This window comes from Procambarus clarkii, chromosome 82 (assembly GCF_040958095.1).
Source record: "Procambarus clarkii isolate CNS0578487 chromosome 82, FALCON_Pclarkii_2.0, whole genome shotgun sequence".
NCBI classification, from domain to species: Eukaryota; Metazoa; Arthropoda; class Malacostraca; order Decapoda; family Cambaridae; genus Procambarus; species Procambarus clarkii.
In genome coordinates, this window is record NC_091231.1 from 3748606 (window position 1) to 3766037 (window position 17432).

The window sequence follows — 17432 nt, forward strand, 5'->3', positions numbered from 1 at the left end:
TTATTTTATTAAACTAAAGTAGTTTAAAATTCAATACGAGACGGGTTCGTAAGGTATTTTTTCGTCAGGTCTTTAACTGAAATCTCCAGGAAGAAGAAGAAGAAGAAATAAACCAAAGGAAATCGTAAAAATATGCGTACCGAAGACAAGTACAGAGAAAACCCGAGATGAATTACTCTCCCCCGTCTCCTCTAGCCCCCCCCCCGGTCCCACATGCCTCCAGGGGCGCCCCTCCTCATGCCTCCAGGGGCGCCCCTCCTCATGCCTCCAGGGGCGCCCCTCCTCATGCCTCCAGGGGCGCCCCTCCTCATGCCTCCAGGGGCGCCCCTCCTCATGCCCCCAGGGGCGCCCCTCATGCCCCCAGGGGCGCCACTCCTCATGCCCCCAGGGGCGCCACTCCTCATGCCCCCAGGGGCGCCACTCCTCATGCCCCCAGGGGCGCCCCTCCTCATGCCCCCAGGGGCGCCCCTCATGCCCCCAGGGGCGCCCCTCCTCATGCCCCCAGGGGCGCCCCTCCTCATGCTCCCAGGGGCGCCCCTCCTCATGCCCCCAGGGGCGCGCCTCCTCATGCCCCCAGGGGCGCGCCTCCTCATGCCCCCAGGGGCGCGCCTCCTCATGCCCCCAGGGGCGCGCCTCCTCACGCCCCCAGGGGCGCGCCTCCTCACGCCCCCAGGGGCGCCCCTCCTCATGCCCCCAGGGGCGCCCCTCATGTCCCCAGGGACGCCCCTCCTCATGCCTCCAGGGGCGCCCCCCCCCCCCCTCCACATAACAATGGACCTGGATCACCGAGAAGAAATTTAATCATGGTCTCCGTCGTCTTCTCTCCCCCACTAATATCCAGGTTACTGTCCCCGGTCATTATGTCACTTGCTACGACCCAGACAACTGTTATTCCAGCTCACTGTGAGTTTACATGCAGGCTAGCATGTGGCTGGGGTCAGTCTACTGTGGCATTATTCGTTTACGTTGGTTTACCTTGGTGGGAAATTAGGAGTTTTGACCTGGAATTGAATGTGTGCGAATGTATTGGTGTCTGCTTACTGGGTAGGAATCCTGGTGTGTATGTGCGGGGGGGGGGGGGTGTATGCAAGTATGCCTATTTCCATAGACAACATTATGTTGTTTCCGTGGTGGGTGCGCCAGCGACCAGATCTAATCAGTCAGGTTGTCGGTGTTAGCAGTGATCAAGCCAGTGAAGACACCACATTCCCGTTCATGAAGGACCCTTTGGAGGTATTACTGAAATTTAGTCTGGAAAAAATTATGAGTGGTGGTGGTAACTCTCCTTATACACCCAGGTGGTGGTGGTAAAGCCTTGGACAGTGTGTGTGTATATACACTTAGGGTCTTGTGGGTATTCCTTCAGACCCACAAATGAGCTTCCTGGCATCACATGGAAACATTTCAAATACTTTTCAGATGTTGATGTGTCGTCTGTTTCTGTCTCTCTGTCCCTTGCCAGTATTCAAGATTTAATTTGAGATATTTTCATTACTATAATTATTTACACGTTTCATTACATTGATTTAGACAGTAAATATTTTTTTTAGACTATTTCCAGGTGAGTTTTCCGCGGCGTTAAGAGGAGCAGTCAACGCGCAACAGTTCAACTCCTGGTGTCACTAGAAATGCTCACTGTGCGCTTGGTCTCTCTCGCTGTGGCAACAATTATTTCATATGTTTGAACGTGAGGTCTTTTGACATGTTTCCCAGTTCAACATCTTAATCCTTCCTCTTGATATTATGATTTGATTATGTGACAGTCCACAGTGCGCGCTTGCCCCGGAATTCAAGACGCTAGTGCTCTCTAGTGGAGTACTGCTGCACAATGACAGCCCCTTTCAAAACTGGAGAAATTGCTGACCTGGAGAGCGTGCAGAGATCCTTTACTGCTAGAATCCACTCAGTAAAGCATCTAAACTATTGGGGCCGACTAAAGAGCTAAAATCTGTATTCCCTTGAGCGCAGGCGGGAGAGATACATAATTTACATATGGAAAATAGTACAGGGGCTGGTCCCAAACCTGCACACAGAAATAACACCACATGAGACCAGAAGACATGGAAGGATGTGCAGAATACCCCCGTTGAAGAGCAGAGATGCAACAGGTACTCAGAGAGAACTATCAACATCAGAGGCCCGAGACTGTTCAACACGCTTCCGCTACACATAAGGGGCATAACTGGCCGACCCCTCAGTGTTCAAGAGAGAAATTGATAAACACCTGCAAAGGATACCTGATCAACCTGGCTGTGATTCATACGTCAGGCTGCGAGCAGCCGCATCCAACAGCCTGGTTGACCAGTCCAGCAACAAGGAAGCCTGGTCGAGGACCGGGTCGCGGGGACGCCAAGCCCTGGAATCATTGCAAGGTAACCGGCCCCGAACTCCGGGGCGCCCAGGACCAGAGGTAAGACCGGGGCGCCCCACGCCCACTTACTACACTTCCTTGTCGACTTCAGTCCACCAACAAATATATTACTGAGGCGGAGACAAATCCCGTGGACCATGTGGCGAGTCTCCCAAGTGAGGCAATACAAGGCTCCACAACACCCTCACATCAATACAAACAATAATTCCAAAATGGCGATCGGTGAGCCATATTTTCCTTATTAAGCACGAGACAAAAAGATAATTATAATCAAACACAACAAGACAATTGTTGTATTTGATTCAGTGCAGAGTGAGGGATGAAGGGAGAGTGTGACGGGGTAGGAAGGGGAGGACGGAACTGCAGGAATGGAGGGAATACAAGGAGGAAGAAAGTTTTTTTAAAGCCGGCTTCCGTCGTCGCCCTTTTTATCCGGCATGATTTTTTTGGTGCCACCTTCCGTCCCAACCCTTTTTGACCGGCTTATTTTAGTCCGGTTCCCGGAGAAGACCTTTTTAACCTAACCTTATTGGCTCCTGACGAACATGACCCATCTAACCCCCGGAGACCTGCAGCTCCTGACGAACATGACCCATCTAACCCCCGGAGACCTGCAGCTCCTGACGAACATGACCCATCTAACCCCCGGAGACCTGCAGCTCCTGACGAACATGACCCATCTAACCCCCGGAGACCTGCAGCTCCTGACGAACATGACCCATCTAACCCCCGGAGACCTGCAACTCCTGACGAACATGACCCATCTAACCCACGGAGACCTGCAGCTCCTGACGAACATGACCCATCTAACCCCCGGAGACCTGCAGCTCCTGACGAACATGACCCATCTAACCCCCGGAGAGCTGCAGCTCCTGACGAACATGACCCATCTAACCCACGGAGACCTGCAGCTCCTGACGAACATGACCCATCTAACCCCCGGAGACCTGCCGCTCCTGACGAACATGACCCATCTAACCCCCGGAGAGCTGCAGCTCCTGACGAACATGACCCATCTAACCCCCGGAGAGCTGCAGCTCCTGACGAACATGACCCATCTAACCCCCGGAGACCTGCAGCTCCTGACGAACATGACCCATCTAACCCACGGAGACCTGCAGCTCCTGACGAACATGACCCATCTAACCCCCGGAGACCTGCAGCTCCTGACGAACATGACCCATCTAACCCACGGAGACCTGCAGCTCCTGACGAACATGACCCATCTAACCCCCGAAGACCTGCAGCTCCTGACGAACATGACCCATCTAACCCACGGAGACCTGCAGCTCCTGACGAACATGACCCATCTAACCCACGGAGACCTGCAGCTCCTGACGAACATGACCCATCTAACCCACGGAGACCTGCAGCTCCTGACGAACATGACCCATCTAACCCCCGGAGACCTGCAGCTCCTGACGAACATGACCCATCTAACCCCCGGAGACCTGCAGCTCCTGACGAACATGACCCATCTAACCCCCGGAGACCTGCAGCTCCTGACGAACATGACCCATCTAACCCCCGGAGACCTGCAGCTCCTGACGAACATGACCCATCTAACCCCCGGAGACCTGCAGCTCCCGCCATCATCGACACAAACATCAACAAAGTCTTCTTGTGACATATTATCGATAATATTTGCAAAAACTCTACGGATGCGTACCTACCATATTTAACTAACTCTCACAAGCGTTCACTCAGGCATAGGAGTAGGCATCCATCAGTCTCAGGAGACTTTGGAAGTGTGCTCTGGTTGTCGGTCTGGAGTGACCTCTCCAAGGTGCAAAGCCAGGGTAGGTTAGTACGGGAGAGAAGCTGTTACCCAAGCAGCAGGAACCCCCCCCCCCCTCTCCACGGTGCCGAACGTCTCCAATGGAAAGGCAAGCGCCAAAACGATTGAAGGCTAGTGAGCGTTAGTTAAATATGGTAGGTACTCGGGCAAACATAAGATACATAAAGACTGGGTAGGGAGAAAAGCAAGATATATATAAAATATGTTCATATATTCAGTTGCATATATGCCTGGGAACCATTCAGGCTTGTTCGCATGTATATATAATGTGTGTGTGAGAGAGAGAGAGAACGAGAGAGCGAGACACCGGTTTACAACGTACACTTTTCATATTTCAATTGTATGCGTTATATCCCAACCACAAGACTTTAGTAATAAAACTGCTTCAATGTTTAAAATCTCGCATATATTGAAAACCTACACGTTCAGTCATACCCACTTTCCAAGTCCATGTTACTACCTAGTATTCGTATTTACGAGGTAATAGTGAATCTGGCCTCGTCTCTTTTACCAGGTTAAATCGCATATTTTTTCTTTAGTATACACCCCATTCGTACAAATAGGGGTATATATTAAACAGTTTTCACAGTGTATATTAATAGTCAGTTTTCGTAAAAAGAACATTATTAGGTTTTACCATTTTCTCACCGTATATTATTTCTCTCTTATGAACTCACTCTTTCACAAACCCTTTAAACATTTGTTTAATTATGCATGCAAGCCCAAATATCCTACTTGTGTTAATTACAGGTGTCTCCAAACTGGAGCTAACTTAACCAGGTGAGTTAAGGTACCGTGGAGAGGAGGAGGAGGAGGAGGTACTCACCGTGGAGCGTGTGTGTGGGAAGGTCACATATGACAGCGGAGGCCTCACAGTCACCAGCGCCACCTGTAACAACACAATCACTGTATCAACCCAATCACTGTATCAACCCAATCACTGTATCAACCCAATCACTGTAACACTGCACAAGCGCTAACACTGCACAAACGCTAACACTGCTACATAACCCACAAGTTGTCAATTATTACTGTTTAATTACCTCGGGCCTGTGTGTCAAGGTCCGTTATGCCCTACACTAAACAATTTGGACATTTCCAGGTCGTGGCATTTTTCTTCAGCTGTTGTCCTATTTATCTAGAGAGAAAAAAATCCTTGTGTAAACAAATTTAGGCAATTGCTCTTTGTTTTTATATGTGTATCAACATTGTTGTCTTGGTCTAATTACCGCTTAACCATGTCTGTACATATCCTTTACGTAGTATTTACATATATATTGGAAATTCCTGTCCTTTTGTCCCTGATATTTTCTGGTTTGCTGACTTTGTCATTGATTGGGCTGGCAGAGTCTGCCCAACCATCTCTTTGGTTTGGAATTTCTAGTTTGACTACAAGAATCAACCGCTGCCTGTCTCATTTCTACGTCTGTTTTTTGACATTCCACCACCTGTCTCCCATTCTGTTGAGAACTACCGCATCTACCACCGTCTACATTTCAAATGAAACTCATTACCTGTGGTTTACCTATGGTCGGCTTCGAGAGTGTCACTCCCGCAGGACGCGGGCCAGGAGGGGCCCTTTGGTGACACCTTTATGGGTCGTAGTGTAACAGAGCGGCCAGCGGCCCACATGTTGTTCACTACCCGGGGGGAACTTGGCCACGTTCCTTCCAGCAATAATTCTCATATTTGGTTGTAGAAGGTTGTACAAGAGACCGCTTGTGGTGTTGACAGTGGTCTCTGGCGGGTCTACTCTTCACCCCCTCTCTCCTACACTTACTGCCATCTCTCTCCCAAGTCATTTTATTGTCCACATTTTGGAAGAAACAATCTTCTTCCACACATTTATTATATATATATATATATATATATATATATATATATATATATATATATATATATATATATATATATATATATTTTTATTAGCGAGCATACGACAGCAGCAACAAAAGCCAAGGGTCATCGTGTAGAGTGAGGCACTCGTGCTGTTAAGCCCTGGCCTCTGCCTCCACCTGTACCATGCTGTAAGTTGGTTGTAAAATAGTTTACAAGCATGTCGAGTGTGCTGGGGGCCTGGATGACGCAAGAGGCCTTATGTTCCATCACGTGGAGTGGAACAGGCGAGCAGCCTCACCACTCACTCACTCCTACACTAACTTCTTCCTTCCTTCAGGCAATGGTCGCAATATTCCAAGTTTTGCCCTCCTAATACGTCGGGGTAACTTTGCCTTGCTGGCACGTCTCGCTACACATCTTGGTCAACAACACCCACTCTTCTACACCTTCCCTCCCCTTCCCCACACAACTATTACAGCTGCACGCCACATTACTAGAGAGGGCAGACAATAATGAGACGCAGATGGGCACTAACTCCATGACAATAGTAACACAGGCCACATGATGTGACTGCGGCGAGGCGGAGGCTGACGAACTTCACCACCACCGCCAGCTCTGTCAAAGGTACTCCAGGCACAGGCAAGTTAACATCATTACAAGGAGCCTCACACAGCTAGGTGTTCAGCCAGCCCGTCCGCCAGAGTTGCCACAACCGACAAAGCAAAAGGGGTACTATAACACCAGACCCTAACATAACCTATCGACCATGAATAGAAAACATGGATGATGGTGAGCCACTAGGATTTATAGGACACCTTAATTTGTCCGTTCGGGATTTTGATGCCACAATGTGGTGTACAGTGGGCGAGGATGGGACGGTAGCAGCTAACGCCGTTACCTCCTGTCCCGCAACTTTGTCACTCCTTGTAACACTGTAAAAGTGTTTGGGTTAGTTTATTTAAAACATATATAGAGTACATGAGTCACAGACAAGGATCTGAGAGGCGCCAGTTGTCTGCCTGAGATCTCACACCTCAAAGCGTTAATGACCCCAAGTGACCTGAGGTCAGATCATGAGAATTTCACCTTGCTTCCGCTAAGCGTATAATTGGAGCCGGGTAGCCTTCAAACATGCCGACGTTTAAGGAGTGGCTTGGTAGAGTGCCGGAGGCTATCTATTTGTGGGCGGAGTTAGCTACTAGGTTCCCCAATAAATACTCGGAGAACTATCGAGCATGGAGCATTAACAGATTAACAGACAGAACAGACAGAACGGCAGTCAGGAGAGCAGAGCAGACGGGAGGCTGTCGGCCGGCAGGGCGGGAGTCTCCGTCAACTACAAACCCCCCCCCCCCCCTCTCTATTCAACTTAGACTCCGTCCTCGGTGAGTGAACAGTGAGGTGACTTGGTCGTGTTTACATATGTTGTGTGATGATCAGGGGCAGTCAAGTTGTAGGGTTCTCGAATTCTTGGATGATGACTCACTTTGCATATTAAACTGGAACATTTTAATAGAATTGCTAAATTATGATACTTCATGTGAAATATAATTATGAATTTATTATTTAAATGGTCTTTCACTGTGTTCCCTAGAGAATTGAGTTGAGGTGAGAAAGCCTCTGTGGTTACTGGTTTCATGGTTTAGAATGAGTACATGATAAAGATGGGAACTACTAATAATGAACTCAGGATAACATCTTTTGAGAATTTTGTGATACAGGCAAGTTCCATTCCTTGTCTTGTATGTAATGATCATGAATGGATGGTGGCAGCATTTCTACTTCTACTATCTACTCTTCTACTTCTACTATCTACTCTTCTCCTTCTACCTATCTACACCTCTCCCTCCACCCATCTCTAAACTCTCACTTTCAACTAATGACCCTCCTCGCTCCTCCCACCTCCCTACCTCTTACCCCAAACCCTCACTAATTACTTCACTATTCATTTCTTTCCTTTCGTTTCCTCTTATACGTTTGTGGCAGATTCTGTATTCAAGAGTTCTCTCTAGAGTTTCGGCTAACTGATCAAGTGACGGCGCCTTGTAGTCTTAGCACCTAGGTAGTCGAATACCTAGGTTACAAGGTGTTGAACCAGAGAGGTTGCCTTAGGATCTCTGGGAGTGCTCTAGAATAGTTAGCTAACTGGGGACGGGATAACGGACTAGAGAGAGCTGTTTCCCCCGGCCTCGTTAGTTAACTGGGGGGTGGAATAATGGACAAGATAGAGCTATTTCCCCCACACCCCCCGTTACAATGTTGGCAGCGGTGTTGAACAATGTTGTAGGTAGTTGGTGTTCTTTTAACATTGTTCAGTCCCACGTGTCTTTTTGCCGCTCAGGCGCTATCAGGGAGATCTTGACAGGTGTTTTACTTTCGCGATTTAGCGAGCTTTTTTCAGGTTAGGAGATGGTGATTCTCTGGTGTTGTGTTTAGTGATTTTGTGAGTTTTGTGTAGTTCAGGGAATGTTCACCAGAACTTGCGTGTGTAGTGAGTTATGTTAGTAATAAGATTTGGCGATTTGGGAACTTAGCGGTGTTGGTAGTGCAGGTCAGCTGAGTGTGACAGGTGACCTCGCATGTCCCACGGGGACACCCAGCCACCGCTGGTCTCCAGGTCAGTGGGGAGTGGCAGGTGTAGTTTTTAAATAGTTTAAGTAGTGGTTCTGCTCAGATTATTGCGATCGACTGTTTTACTCCATTTGAACGCAATAACCCGAGGTGTACTGGTATTGTACAGCATGCTAGGGGGAGGCTTAGTATGTCAGTAGACTTCACGTTGGGGACGCTCGACGTTAGATAGTCTGGTCACAGGGGTGGCAACAGGTTGGAGTTGTTGACCGGCGGAGATGCTAGGGAAACACTCTGGGTCACGTAGGTGGCTGTAGGTTAAGGGTGGGAGTAACGGTTAATTATGTACTTAAGATTAGGAAAGGTATAGTTAAGTTTAGGCTAGTGTTTTGTCTATTAGTTTTGATTTTTTTTTTGTGACAAGTTAAAAGTAGTGATGACCTTATTCTCTCTTCTCTAACTTTCCTCTGTTACTGTCTTATGTTCCACCAAGTCAGTATCATTCAGAGTTAATTGGATTATTTTTAAAAAATTTAAGTGTAGTTGTTGCCAGGAGGAGAGCGGTATAACTGGACTGTGTAAACCCTATACAAACTACAGGGTCACACAACAGCATGGAACACGGGTATTGTCGCCTTTATGTTCATCCACAGGTGGGAGCCAGAGGAGAGGCGCGACGCATATGCAGAAGAGGGAGACGGCTGCTGTGTACCATACTCACGGGCGTTTATCACCACCACCACGACCAGCCCACTACCTGGAGGTCATGGTTTCACCACCACCACCACCCCAGGGGACCCCAAGATGCAGCCCTCTCGGTCGGTCAACATTGGTCTACCCATTGGACCCCAAGACGGACGGACCCCAGTGGACCCCAGGACGGACGGACCCCAATGGACCCCAGGTCGTTCTGCAGACGACCCCAGACGACCCAGTAAAGATAGAAGAGGAACAACAACGACTCCAGTCTGTCCTACCAACACCGGTCTACCCAGGATGGACCCCAGGACGGACGGACCCCAATGGACCCCAGGTCGCTTGTCAAAGACCCATGGGAGGAGGAAGAGAGAAGAGAGAAGAGAGAAGAAAGAAGAGAGAAGAAAGAAGAGAGAAGAAAGAAGAAGAAGATAAGACAAGCTGAGTGAGACACGATGCCTCGTGTCCCTTGCTGGTGTCAGCATCATTGCATGGAGCGTAATTGCAAGACAGGATCGTTTGCCTTAACTGGCCGCCCCTCCTGCAAGCAGGTAGCTCTGTTGAGTGATTCATCCTGTGTCGTGCGGACTTGATGTGGCTGTCAGAAGTAGCTCTCTGAAGGAGGCGTGCTGGAGCAACAGGGAGGAAGAAGAGTAGGATGGGATTTCTACTGTTGGCAACTATATGAAGGTCTCGAAACTTGTAGTCCCTATAGCTGTGAAGAACCCCAATATACGTCTCTCATGGTGACTGACGTAGGGCCAATTACAGATCAGCTGGGACAACCGAATTCCACGGTCCTGTGCGCAGTTCAAGTAGTAACGGCTTTCGGGTTGACCAAGGGTTGTTGTGCGTTAACGACGGAGAAGCGACGGAGGCAGTTGTGTTGAAGAAATGTGGTACAGGATTATCTACAAGACCAAGCAGTGACGTCGCCCAGCCAGAGACAATGGACGTCTGTCTACATATTTCATTTTTTAGAGTAGGATGATGTATATTTGTTTAGCTAGGATGTATTTTTTTTTTCGTTAATAAAGTTGTTGCACACAGCTAGCTTGCTTTAGCAGTGTTGCAAAAACTTTATTTCGGGGAGAAGGGGAGATGTAACACTGTAAAAGTGTTTGGGTTAGTTTATTTAAAATATATATAGAGTACATGAGTCACAGACAAGGATCTGAGAGGCGCCAGTTGTCTGCCTGAGATCTCACACCTCAAAGCGTTAATGACCCCAAGTGACCTGAGGTCAGATCATGAGAATTTCACCTTGCTTCCGCTAAGCGTATAATTGGAGCCGGGTAGCCTTCAAACATGCCGACGTTTAAGGAGTGGCTTGGTAGAGTGCCGGAGGCTATCTATTTGTGGGCGGAGTTAGCTACTAGGTTCCCCAATAAATACTCGGAGAACTATCGAGCATGGAGCATTAACAGATTAACAGACAGAACAGACAGAACGGCAGTCAGGAGAGCAGAGCAGACGGGAGGCTGTCGGCCGGCAGGGCGGGAGTCTCCGTCAACTACAAACCCCCCCCCCCCCCTCTCTATTCAACTTAGACTCCGTCCTCGGTGAGTGAACAGTGAGGTGACTTGGTCGTGTTTACATATGTTGTGTGATGATCAGGGGCAGTCAAGTTGTAGGGTTCTCGAATTCTTGGATGATGACTCACTTTGCATATTAAACTGGAACATTTTAATTGAATTGCTAAATTATGATACTTCATGTGAAATATAATTATGAATTTATTATTTAAATGGTCTTTCACTGTGTTCCCTAGAGAATTGAGTTGAGGTGAGAAAGCCTCTGTGGTTACTGGTTTCATGGTTTAGAATGAGTACATGATAAAGATGGGAACTACTAATAATGAACTCAGGATAACATCTTTTGAGAATTTTGTGATACAGGCAAGTTCCATTCCTTGTCTTGTATGTAATGATCATGAATGGATGGTGGCAGCATTTCGTCTTCTACTATCTACTCTTCTACTTCTACTATCTACTCTTCGCCTTCTACCTATCTACACCTCTCCCTCCACCCCCCTCTCTAAACTCTCACTTTCAACTAATGACCCTCCTCGCTCCTCCGACCTCTCTGCCTCTCACCCCAAACCCTCACTAATTACTTCACATTTCATTTCTTTCCTTTCGTTTTCTCTTATACGTTTGTGGCAATGATTCTGTATTCTAGAGTTCTCTCTAGAGTTTCGGGTAACTGATCAAGTGACGGCGCCTTGTAGTCTTAGCACCTAGGTTGTCGAATACCTAGGTTACAAGGTGTTGAACCAGAGAGGTTGCCTTAGGAACTCTGGAGGGTGCTCTAGAATAGTTAGCTAACTGGGGACGGGATAACGGACTAGAGAGAGCTGTTTCCCCCGGCCTCGTTAGTTAACTGGGGGGTGGAATAATGGATAAGATAGAGCTATTTCCCCCACCCCCCGTTACATCCTGCTGGTGGCCCAGACCAGCGCCTCTGGAGGGACGGAAGGCACTTGTTTTGGAACTACACGTACGTGTCTGTCTTGGGTAACACCCCTTCAGTGTTGCTAGGAGCCACCCGCAGGCCCACATGTGTATTACAACCCGGTTGGTCAGGCACTTCCTGCAGGAACGTAGCTAATTGGTGGGTGTGGGGGGGGGGGTGTACACCACGAAGATATTGACACGAGATAAGTAATGTAAAAACATACAACTATGAGGAAAATCGAGCATGAAATACTTGATCGCTTACTTGTGTATTTCAACACATCCTGGAAACTACTGACAAAATACACACACTGCCAGTATGTACACAGGAATAAGGCGGTGACAGGAGAGGCGAAAGAACAGTCCGAGACAATATCTAGGATTCACAATCGACTTGAGAATGGTCCAGAACGGACCGAAACTTTGTCGTCCCTTCACTGTCTAGTGTGTGGTTTGGTCAACATATTTCAGCCACGTTATTGTGACTCCTCGTCTGTATCTAGGATCAAATTTATGCAGCCTCTGTTAAACGACTTTCCAATGGAAATGGTTGCTCAATAATCCTCTACAATTTTTATTAAATAAATCAATTAAAATTGGATCACGAAAGCACAATCCATTACTGATATTCATATTATATTATTCAGTTTCATTAAAGCAGATTTAATAATAATTTTATTGAGAATGGTCTTACAATTAAATAACAACTCTCCGAATCAATTCGGTGAAAATGTTCAGACGAATTAATGCATATACCATTACACACACAGCCACTTCTAACAATATTTTAATTGAGAAATTCTAAATTTCCATTTTTGTTTAAGTTTATTATATGTAATATGTATCACACACTACACATGGTATTTTGTAATGTTAGTTATTACCAAGATGGCTACTCCTAACTATGAAATTTTAATAGTGTTCTCGTGATGAAACGAGTGTAAATCAAATAATTTCAAGGTGTTAATGTTTATAAAACAAGAAAAATACAGTAAACATAACACACTTCTAAGGTAAACTTTCTCACTGTTGGTTTTGTTATAACATGTATACTGTGTATTTTGACCAGACCACACACTAGAAGTTGAAGGGACAACGACGTTTCGGTCCGTCCTGGACCATTCTCGAAGTCGATTGTGAATTGACTTGAGAATGGTCCAGGACGGACCGAAACGTCGTCGTCCCTTCAACTTCTAGTGCGTGGTCTGGTCAACATACTTCAGCCACGTTATTGTGACTCATCGCCTGTATACTGTGTATCGCTACGTTCAGCCTTAAGTCTGGAAAGGTATGTATTGAGAGGAGTCTATGTCATCGGCTCTGGCTCAGTCTCTGACTGTCGGGACGCTGGTCAACAACGTGGTCGTAAATGACAACATTGGAATGGTGATGACCAGAGATTAACGGGATGCAGTGGTCCGCGTGACGTCCCAGAACACATACTTAGCAAGCTACTCAAAGTATGTACAAAAAGAGACGTCCTTCCTGAGCCCTGATGGTATCGTTTACAAATATATACCGACGTCATACATTTGTATAATTCGCAAATAAGACAAGGGGAATTTCCTCCTCTTGGTGTCCCATTTGCGAATTTGTAAAAAGAGTACTAGTGAGCAACTTCTTGTAGCTCCCGCTGCTCCAGCAGAAACTCTGGTAGCTGCTGCAGCAACACACACACACAAAGGGACGCGCAGAAGAGGACATATTGAACCAAAGGTACACAGGTCTCACGAGACGAGGCTGTGCGAGGAACCTGCCACAAGATTCTCCCAGATCTCTCTTGTATTGCCACCCACCCTCCTGCCATCACACACCCTCCCCTCACATAGGGGAGGGTGTGACAACACACCCTCCCCCCTGCTGGTGGCAGCTTGACCACTATCAGCAGGTAGAGAGGACACCAGAGGCCCACAGGTGTGCCAGCAATACCTGTCCACACTACCACCAATTACACATCCATCCCTTTACCGTCTGCTGCTAAATTCTCACTTTCCCCTAAATCTGTTCACTCTACTCCCTGTTGTATACTACTTTGTCCCAGTGTGTAGGGTGTAGCACGCTGGGCCTTGGGTTGGTTGTAGGGTGCGGGCCAATGTGTAGGACACTGCGCCATGTGTGGAGGGTACAATATGATGACCAATGTGTAGGATGTTGGGCCATGAATAGTGTGTGGGATGCTGACCCATGTGTAGGGTTAAGGACGGCGAACCTTGTGTAGAACGCTGGGAGGGGGGGGGGAGGAGGTGAAGGCGGACATTACAAATATGCCAGGGATGGCGGGGCCAACACCCTAACACACTATCCCCAGGGATTGTAAATCACTACTTGTTCTTGAAGGAGTTGAACATCAGCTCTTTGGTCCCGCCACTCAACCTTCAATCACCAAGTAGACTCTTGTCATATCTACATGTAAAGGCTGCAGTCTGGAGTCTGTCTCGGTACATTACTTCAGTTATAATAACTTTCCCCTCTGTTCACCCTACTGATACTCGACATTATATATAATATCTCTATGAATTATTTGGACTCTTGCTCTCTCATGTGATCCCTTGCCAGCGTACCACCATTTCCATCTGCTCTGTTCCCATAAGAATTTTGTAAGTGGTGATCATGTCTTTCCTATTTCTTCTTTCTTCTTTGCACTTTCCTCGTAAGTCATACCTCTCAGCTCTGGAATTAGTCTAGTGGCATCCCCTGAATTGTCCCTATTATTGTTTTGGAATATGCATCATCAGCATGGAAACAAGGACTCCCTGGTGATGCTTTACATGTCAGAGCTGGTCTGACATACGTTGTAAACATTACTATAAATGGTTCCATATTCAGATTCGTAAAGACATTAGTTCTTATCCCCAAGCGTGTCCTGTCCCACCTTACCATCCCTCACCCCTGTCTCACCCTCCTCGACATTCCTGTCTCGCAGCTGTCCCAACGTCTCATTCCCTATGCTGCTCCATACCCCCCCCCCCGCCCCGTGGGGCCAGCAGCACCTATCGACCAGAGGGCGCGAGGCTGGGGCGGCGGGGTAGGCCCTGGGAAACAATACCAGCGGCCGCTGCACGAGGTCACACCCGCCCCTTACCAACCCCCGTCCCACGGACGCTACCAACCTCTCCAACTCCCACCAACCAGTTAAATGTACAAAACTGAAACTCAGGTGATGTGTGTGGTAGAAAATGGAAATCCAGATGAGTCAGTAGCGCAGGTGGAAATAATGGTGTGAGAAGAGACCCGGGCATGACGAGGGTCAGCCAGAGCCGGGTATGGGGCAGTACGGCCCCACACTCCGGCACGCACGCACGCACGCACGCACGCACGCACGCACGCACGCACTGCACCTGTCACACTCACCATCCGCACCACAACACCCAACTGGAAGCGCGAGGCACAGGTAATAAAACACGGGAGGGAGGGTAGGTGTGTATATTTACTCATTACATCTCATTTATTTATTTACTCATTTACAGATTCAGTATTTACTCATTACAGAATCCAGCTACAAGTGCTTAGACCCCACCTTTCTAACAAATCTCTTTTCCTCTATGTCTACTACATACATGTCTAAAACACACACACACACACACACACACACACACACACACACACACACACACACACACACACACGCACACACACACACACACAGGAAACAGCCTGTAACAGCTGTAACTCCCAAGTACCTATTTACTGCTAGGTGAACAGGAGCATCAGGATGAAAGAAACTACTCATTTGTTTCTGCCTCAGCCAAGAATCGATCTCGGGCCATTAGGACTACAAGCCGCCCCCCCCCCCCCGCCGCCAGAGCGTTGTCCACTCAGCCGCGAGGCCTCTATGTGATATATGTGCACTCACCTATCCGCATGCAGATGGAGCTCTAGCTCTTGGACCCTGCTTTTGTAGCCATTGGTTGTCTAATGCAATGTCTCCTGGCCTATGTGTCATATCAATCATGTATGATTGATGGCTATCATATCTACACTTGAAGCTGTGTATGGAGTCAGCCTCCACCACATCACTGCCTAATGCATTCCATTTACTGTGTGTGTGTACTCACCTAATTGTGCTTGCGGGGGTTGAGCGTCAATCAACAGGTATACAGGTTCCTGAGCCTACTGGGCTCTATCATATCTACACTTGAAACTGTGTATGGAGTCAGCCTCCACCACATCACTGCCCAATACATTCCACCTGTTAACTACTGACACTGAAAAAGTTCTTTCTAACGTCCCTGTGGCTCATGTGGGTACTCAGCCTCCACCTGTGTGAGCGAGGGAGGGAGGGGGTGGAGAACCCCACCAGGGTTACAATACACAAATATATATAACTAGGTGGAATACCTGGTGACCCCCATCTCCCCCACACACTCGCCTGTCTCCCTACACACACACACACACCATCCCCCCCTCTCCCCCATTCACTGTATCATCAACACATCCTCTTTACCGTAAACATCTTCCCGCCCAACCCCCCCCCCCCCACCCTCACTACCTGGACTGTACCGGGATTGGGTTTTATGAGTTCCTCTACTCAAGCCCGCGTGTACAACATGGGGCAACATGAAGAATGGTGAGGACGCCCACACCTCCCTGCAGGACGGCCTCGCCCTCCATCATACACCACCAACCACCAGCCTGTTATCTTCCTTCTCCCCTTCACTAACTCAACAGTTTGTCTTGTACGCCCCTCTTCCCGGCCCTAGCTAGCCCCGCCCACTGCCTGACCCGTCCTCAGCTAGCCCCGCCCACTGCCTGACCCGTCCTCAGCTAGCCCCGCCCACTGCCTGACCCGTCCTCAGCTAGCCCCGCCCACTGCCTGACCCGTCCTCAGCTAGCCCCGCCCACTGCCTGACCCGTCCTCAGCTAGCCCCGCCCACTGTCCGCCCAAACCCCCTTCTGCCTCTGCAACAACTACTAGACTTAACCATAAACATCAAAGAGATTTTTCGGCAAGAGAAGACATAGTAAAGCAAGAAATGCCGGTTAGGCTACACCCAGTGGCACTGGAGGGCCAAGCACTAAATATGCACAGCAAACAAGCAACGGACTGGAGCGAAAGATATGGCAGGAAATGCAAAATAGAGTCAGTGAAGAGTAGAGGTGCCATAGGCACAGTCAGCGAACACTGCATCAACATCACAGGTGCTCGGCTGTTCAATATCCTTAAAACTAAACCAAACTTAAATATTCCTAAGCCTAGTATACCACATATATGCACTTTATTAGGCCTCAGATAGCGTGCATTAGGCCTAAGATGGTTAGGGTTGGCTTTCATTAGAAACAAAAACTATTCCGGTTTGTCCAAAGTCAATACTAGAGAAGTCAACTTTCTGGTGGCCCATGAGGACGGCTCTGTACTTAAGACCACATCGTTACTATAAGTACTGCTACTTTAGGTGGATGGCCTGGAAAATCCAGACGTATTAGAGGCTGAAGGACCAGACAAAGTTCCCACACTGATACTACACAAGCTGACCACACACACCACACAATAATACACAACGGTTCACGGCAAGCAAATTCACGCCAGAACGCACGCGCGCACACTCGCGCACGCATACAAACGCACAAAACAACATTACTATATTGCCCCTACACCCCAACGTTTGGATTAGTTGGTAGAGCGATGGCCTGGCTTCTTGCAGGTTCGGCGGTCGATTCCCGATGGTTTAAGTGGTTAGGCACCGTTCCTTGCCTCCTATCC

General features: G+C 48.2%; 1 protein-coding gene across 50 annotated transcripts in view; it reads right to left on the minus strand.

Moving 5' to 3' along the window:
- Positions 1-17432, minus strand: part of pins (G-protein-signaling modulator pins) — a 188747-nt gene that overhangs the window by 52060 nt on the left and 119255 nt on the right. For 41 of the 50 annotated variants that reach the window (XM_069315853.1, XM_045752235.2, XM_045752245.2 and 38 more), the window contains one exon: positions 4996-5058. The exons of the other annotated variants lie outside the window; for them this stretch is intronic. Coding sequence is in view for 10 of the 41 variants with exons in the window: in XM_045752228.2 (XP_045608184.2) it covers positions 4996-5058 (63 nt within the window). In the remaining 31 variants the exon portion in view is untranslated. The remainder of the gene's footprint in view (positions 1-4995; positions 5059-17432) is intronic. 50 annotated transcript variants of the gene reach the window in all.